The sequence below is a fragment of the Cricetulus griseus genome, chromosome 3 (assembly GCF_003668045.3).
Source record: "Cricetulus griseus strain 17A/GY chromosome 3, alternate assembly CriGri-PICRH-1.0, whole genome shotgun sequence".
In the NCBI taxonomy this organism is placed as follows: Eukaryota; Metazoa; Chordata; class Mammalia; order Rodentia; family Cricetidae; genus Cricetulus; species Cricetulus griseus.
This window is the reverse complement of record NC_048596.1, coordinates 220269445-220276708: the sequence shown is the minus strand read 5'-3', so window position 1 is coordinate 220276708 and position 7264 is coordinate 220269445. Positions and strand designations below refer to the sequence as shown.

Genomic DNA, 7264 nt, shown 5'->3' with positions numbered 1-7264 from the left:
TCGAGGAGGTCAAAAGAGACATTGTGATCCCTGGAACTGGAGTTACAGGTGGTTGTGAACCCCCTGCTCTGGTATGGGTGCTAGGAACTTGACATTAGTCTCCTGAAAAAAGCAAATAAGTGCTTGTCTTAGCCAGGGTCTCTAGTGCAGTGACAAAGCACCATGACTGAAAAAAGCAAGTTGGAGAGGAAGGGTGATGGGGGAAGTACTTCTGTGTATGTTTATCTTATTGATTGTTAAATAAAATACTGTTTGGCCAATGAGACAGCAAGTTAGACAGGACTAGAGGTCAAAGAGGATTCTGGGAAGTGTAGTAGTAGAGAAGTGCTGATCCAGGCAGGAAGTGACATAGCAAGGAGACTCATATTTAAGTGAAGGAGAAACAGGAGGGGTCCTTTTTCCCCTTGCTCCTCCAGCAGTACAGTGCGATCCACCGGCAAGGAGGGATGCCAATAAGGCATCCAATAAGATAAGTCTTATAAAATATATAGATTTATGATAATTAAGACTGAGCTAACAGATGAGAAATCCTAGTCATTGGCCAAGCATCTCTGAACCTAATACAAGTTTCTGTGTATTTATTTGGGCCTAACTCGGGCGGGCCTCTGGCGTAAAGCACACACGTGGCGGTGGGGATCGGTGGCTTTTGGCGGAAAGATTTATCGTAACAGAAGGGTTCAGCTTATACTTCCATATTGTTCCTCATTATTGAAGGAAGTCAGGAAAGGAACCTAAACTGGGAAGGAACCTGGAGGCAGAGGTCATGGAGGAGTGGAGGGGTGCTGCTTACTGGCTTGCTCCCCCTGATTTGCTCAGCCTGATTTCTTATAGAACTCAGGACTGTCATCCCTGGGATAACCCCACCCACAATGAACTCTGCTATATACTCGGCTTTGTGGCTAGGTGTAGAAAACACACAGCTGAAAAGATGTGGTGACTGTTCTTCCTGAAAGACAATCAGGTTGAGAACTAATCATAGACATAGGTGGGAAGTGAGTCGAATGAAGGACAGGGTGGCAGAAGAACCTTGAAATTGGCTAAAGATGTAAGAGAGAACTTCCTAAAGGAGCAGAGGGGCACAGATATGCAAATTAAAAAAGCAACAGACAAATCAGTTGTCTGTGGAAGTATTAGGGATGATGTGAACATTTGAACCTCTTTTAAAGCATCATCCACGACTATACATGTACCCATGTAAAGGATGCAATTATTCAGGGTGGAACAACTGTCACCCTAACCCAAGAATAGAGCAGTTTTACTATGCAAAGGTAACTTCTTCCAACATCGAATGCTCTTATAATGAAGGAGTTGAGGCATAAAGGTAGAACGACCTCTTTGCTGTTGATCTGTTAAGAATTGGAAAGCTTCGGACTGGAGAGATGGCTCAGTGGTTAAGAGCACTGGCTATTCTTCCAGAGGGCGTGGGTTCAATTCCTAGCACCCATTTGGCAGCTCACAACTGTCCAGTGTCAGGTGATTTAACACTGTTACAGATATATGCAAACAAAACACCAATGCACATAAAATTAAAAAAAAATAAAAATCTTAAAAAAAAGAATGGGAAAGCTTCATGTTATGCATGAAATAATATATACACATGATTTTGTGTCTTTAATTTTTAATTTTATTGGTGACAATGTAAATAGGTATATGAAAATCTCCACCGTCTCTACACATGTATTTAAATAAAACAAGAGTTCTAAGATTTGGATTTCAGTGATGACTAGAACATTATTACTTTACTGTATAAAAAATCTCCAAGTTTACAAAATCTGCCTATTCCCCTGTGTCATATAAAAAAAAAACAACCAAAACACAAAACAAGAAACAAAACAGCTGCAAGAACTAGAAAAAAAGAACTTAATAAAGAGAAATACTGATAGGCTCCTGGTGAAGCCCAGCACATGATGAGTTATGAAAAACTCAGCAGTGCTGTGAACATTGTCATATACTCAGTGTTCTCTGTGAGGATGTGTGTCTAAGAACATACCACTGGAGGGTTCACATGACTTCAGTTTTCTGTGTGCATGTGGATGGCAGCCCCCTGCATGTCTGTAGTGGAGACCATGTGAAGCCATATATTTCTTTTGATCTTTTTCTGTGTTGGTCCTGTCTTCTCCCTGGCATCTCTGGTTTCTCCCATATGTCTGTATAAGCTCTGTCCCCCAGTTCCTATGTTTAGTGCCAAGAGTTCTCTGAGTTCCTTCCAAACCAGAGATGCATTCCAAACTTCTGGGGAGTTTGTATTAGTCCCCCATCAGGAATCACAAAAATTATACTACCATTATGTAGTATATAGAGAGCTGTTTTTTTTTTTTTTTTGGTCTCTCTCATCATATCATATAAATGGCTTTCTGCCTATGAAACTGGTTCTACCAAAAAGATTGACAGTGAAGACAACTCCAGAGGCTAGTATGGAACCCACAAAACTCTATGAGGCAAGTGCCATGTTCTAGACACTAGCCACACAGATTGGGAACTGGATGTGAGCTCCTGATAGACACTAACCAGCTACCAGGACAGGTTTAATTGACAAGCAGGGGAAGATGAACAGCAACGATGTTTGTCTGTCTGCCTTTTCTTTGCTTTCCAAAGAACTTTGGCAACTGAAGCCAAGTGGCTCTTTTCCAGGTTAAGGCAGCACATAAAATTTACTGTCTGTGCTTTTGGTTCATCTTTCAAATAAAGTGTCATTGTTGAAATTAAGACACAGATTTTCCAGACTGCTTTGTAAACATTAGGATTTTGGTCAGCTTGTTATATCAGATTTAGTATTCAGGATATTAATTAAAAAATAACTAATGCCAGTGTAAACATGCCTCAGATACATAGGTTTTTTTATATATTGCACATAAAATTTTGTTCAGCATTTCTCCATATCAATTTTTCATTTTTATAAAAAGGCTATAACATTGTGCAGACCATCTCATGAATTTGGCTGGCCGATATTACTTCAAAATGGTAATATTACAAATGATTATGGATTATTTACAAGAGCTCTAAGTAACATTTTCTGGATGGTTAAGTAAAGATGATGGCAAAATAGCTTAAATATAGAAGATTATTTCCAAAGTTTATGTTCTAGGAAAGATTAAACAGTAAGGTAATAAAGCTGTAATAAGTTTTGTTAGATCCTTAGGAGTGAGTTTTCTGTTTCTCTCACACTTGTATAACTTCATATATCTCTATCTTATTTATGTTCAACACATTTTCTTTTTTCTATAAGTGTGAGGTATTATAATAAAAATAGGTGTGTAGATCCCAAGCTAAATATTGGTGTTTACTATAGCTATTAAAATATTCACCCATATTGTTAAATTGTTTTTATATGGATGTGACAAATTGTGCCAGTATTTTTAAAACGCCATCAAGGTACTGAGAACCTTGAAATTGATGTTTTAAAGAAATCAGTGGAAATAGTTTTTTTTTACATGTATTAAAGAACTATAAATACAAAATTTTGTGTTGAATTATGCAGATGTCAGTTCCTGGACTGCATGAAGAAAAGTAACTACAGGCAGCAGACAAGAAGATATTAAGCAAAATTGATCCCTGGCACCAATTTGTATGTAATGCCATCTAGCACACAAAGAATCAAACATATTATTTGCACAGAGTAGTTGTGTTAAGAGGAAATAATCTGAGTGATATTGAAATCTAGCCAACTAAATCTTAATTTCCAAATCCTCTAGATGGCCTGATTCTCTACCTAGAGAAATGGACAATAAATAAATACATTTTTTTTGTCCTCACTTAATGAAATGATCTTGGTTGTTTCACAAGTATTTTCACAGTCCTGACAACATATTGCTTGTCTCCCTGAGCCATCGCTTTCTTAGAAAGGTTTCTCTTCCGTAGGGAGGTGTCAGAAATTCCATTGGGTTACAGTAGTGTTCAATCTTAGTTCATCTTGTCTCTGTAGGAATCATTTTGCAAGTCACATTGGGCTGATCTGGATGGTTGCCTGAGTTCCCATAGCCATCCCAAAATTTCGGCCAGATGTGAAATAGTGAAAGCAAAATAAATTGTCACAACTACTGATTGTTTCTACAGTGTTGGTGGTTTCATTCCCCACAGGGTTCTCTACACTCCATGTCAATGCATGAAGTAGATGAGGTGATTATCAGGCACCCTTCCATTCCCTAGGTCACTGGTGGCTATGGAAGGCTCTGATCATTTTGCTTGTGTCCTTTCTTTCTGTCTTTGAACAGGACCAGTGTTTGAATTTTAGGTCTTCATGTTTCCGAGTCATGCCTCTGGTGTCTTGTCACTGGTCAGTTGTTCCCTGTCTGTCATTTCATCCTGAGGAGGTCTTGCTCTATCAAAGAATCCACACTAGGAGAAAGAAAAATCAAGTCATCTGAGTAGTTTGTGAAATACCTTACTTAATTAAATCTCTTGCATTTTGCATATTTTAAAAAGAAACCTGGGGATATGTGAATGCTATCTGTCTAATTCCCCAGATTAAGAGGGGAAATCAGAGTGTTGGACACCTGTGGAGAGAATTTATTGTTTGGACAAAGTATGCAGAGTATCTGCATCTCTCCTCCTGCCACATAAGCAGTGGTGGCAGAATGTCTTCACTTATAGAAACCACTCACAGACCTTAGATGTTTTCTTGTATTATAACTAGTCTTCTAAGGATCATTCTGCTTTTCTGTATGCTTTCCTCATCATGCCTGACAAGTGCCATTTCCTGTGGTGTTCTATAGGGTACTTAGGACATATTATAGGAAGAAGTGACATTGTAGTCTGTTCTTCTGGACTTGGTGGACATACAGTATTTAGAGGAAGATCCCATTTGTGGTTTATGTTAATGACAGTACCAGACAGGAAGGGACATCCTTGTGACTTTCTACAGGTTTATCAGTACTCTGGTAAAGATGATTCCAGAATCTTCCTTCTACTGAATTTCAAATAAATACATAACCCCAGAGGATGCATATTATCCTAGAACCCTAGAACTTGAATTATTTTTTATTGTTTCCCATATGGGAAACACAGAAAGAGTTCTTTTGCAAGACTACTGGGGTATCCTCTCATTTAGCATATAGAATGCTATCCAGCTACCCTAAGTAGCAGGATAATGCTAAAGTTATCTCTACATGTGTGCCAGAGACTAGATGGGCTCAGGATAGTGCAGACAGCTGACAATGATTAGAAAAGCTATTCTTTAACTCAAACCAAATTTTCTAAGTTCTGTAAAGCATACCATTGCCTATTGTTTCAAAATTTATAAATGCTATGTTCTCAGAGAGCCACACAATAGTGGTTGATTAAGATGAGACTGGAATAACTATTCTTATAATCATGTCACTGTGACACTGGTTTTCATTTAGAGTGAGAGACTCTATATAACTTGGCAAATGGACAAGTCACTTGGCTTATAAATCTGATGCTCTTACTGACTTTCAGAACAAGCCTCAGCAGGACATACCTAACAATTTGTTAAGGTTTCCTATTAGAGACAGACTAATTGCTAAGATGGAAAACTAACTCCATACACGTTATGCATGGCCTATTTGGCCTAACAGATGAAATGAAAAAAATTAGAGTCAACCTATATTAGTTGCTTTTAAAGAGAAATTCTAAGGACTGTTGATAGGATCATGCCCATAAAACACACAACCTCCTGGGTAACTGAAAAGAAAAAGAAGTCTTGATAATTATAATATTGAGCACATTGAGGAGATCACAGGTCTTAAGACAATTTTTCAATATATTAATTTATAAGAAATCTCAAGATAAGGGCCAGGAATGTTACTCAGAAGAGAAAGGCTTGCCTAAGTCTGCCCTATGCTCAATTCCTATCACTCAATTAGAAACCCCCTCAAAAAACTTCATTGTAGAAGGAGTTTACCCTTCATCTTCTAAATTATTAAACTCCAAAGCAAAACAGATATAATTTTCTTCTGTCCTGAGGACTTATCAAAATCAGCAACTTATGGCTTTATTATTATATTTAATAATTACCAACCATATCCTTTCACCCCCTCAATGACTTCTGATCCCCAACAGAAAAGTAAAGAAAATTAGCTTACCTTCCATAAAGCTAAAGTTAAGATGGCCAGAACCAGCAAGCCAAGAAGGATTGCTAGTATTATGACCCACAATGGAATTGAGAAGGAGACATTCGGAGTGGCCCAAATCACCGATGTCTTAATCTGAAAAGAAAATGAAGCAAACAAGTGCTAACTTGATGAGATAAGCAGGAGCTTTCAGTTTGCTACTGGAGATCATCCTGAAGCGATTCTCATACTAGCTGAAAGAAGTCCATGGCAGATTAGGAGGTCACAGGGACAGAACTTGGACTCTCTACAACAGGCACACACCCATGACTAGGAGGCTGAGTGAAAATCTGATAGCAGATATTTGTTGGATGGGTGACCTTTAATCATGGGACCCTAGACTGAAATCCAGGAAAACTAAGAACCAATGAGATGGAAAAGAAGAGCTTTAAATTGGCGTGGGCCTCTATGCAAGCAGTAGACCAAGAACTTCAAGTGTCCAGAGTACCCACACATCTCTTCATGTATCTCAGCTAATCTCACTGAAAGGTGGGTTTGTGAGAACCATGAAATATTAGATATTTGAGAGTCAATGTCACTAGTTAATGTCAGTATTGGGTCTCTTCATCTGTAGACTATGTGATCTAGTAATAAATGACAGCTGAGAACTTGAGGCTAGCCAACCTGCATCCATCCATCCATCCATCCATCCATCCATCCATCCATCCATCCATCCATCGTGTATGTGTGTGTGTGTGTGTGTCCATATGTATGTAGGGTCAGAGAACAACTTTCTAGGCACAGTTCTCTCTTTTCACTATGTGAACTCTATGACTAGAGCTCAGGTTGTCAGGATTGGCAGCATGTGCTCTTGATCATTAAGCCATCTTGCCAGCCCCTATCTTGCATTTTTATGGCATTACTTGATGTAAAAATTGTCAGAATGAGAGTGAAGTCACTTGTGTCAACTCTAACAAACAGGAATAAACAAAGACAGCATGAAGGAGGGTTCTCATGAATGATTGCTTGATGGTCAACAGTAACAAATATTCTGCCCAGGAAGGCCTTGGAGAGATGGTTCAATGATTGAGAATACTTGCTGCTCTTGTAGAGGATGGGAGTTTGAATTCCAGCACCTGCAACTACCCATAAATATCTTCTGAACTCTGCAGGCACCTATACACAAATGTTCACACACACCCATACTCATAAATAAAAATAAAATCTTAAAAAGAAGATACTGCTGAAATAAAAAA

At 38.5% G+C, this 7264-nt stretch overlaps 1 protein-coding gene across 2 annotated transcripts in view; it reads right to left on the bottom strand.

The window, feature by feature from the left end:
- Positions 1-1615: 1615 nt before the first annotated feature.
- Itga8 (integrin subunit alpha 8) overlaps positions 1616-7264 on the bottom strand; it is a 181221-nt gene continuing 175572 nt past the window's right edge. For both annotated transcript variants that reach the window (XM_027405229.2, XM_035441486.1), the window contains 2 exons: positions 6042-6164; positions 1616-4335 (listed from right to left, as the gene is read on the bottom strand). In XM_027405229.2, the coding sequence (XP_027261030.1) occupies positions 4249-4335; positions 6042-6164 (210 nt within the window). In that variant the 3' untranslated portion in view covers positions 1616-4248. The remainder of the gene's footprint in view (positions 4336-6041; positions 6165-7264) is intronic.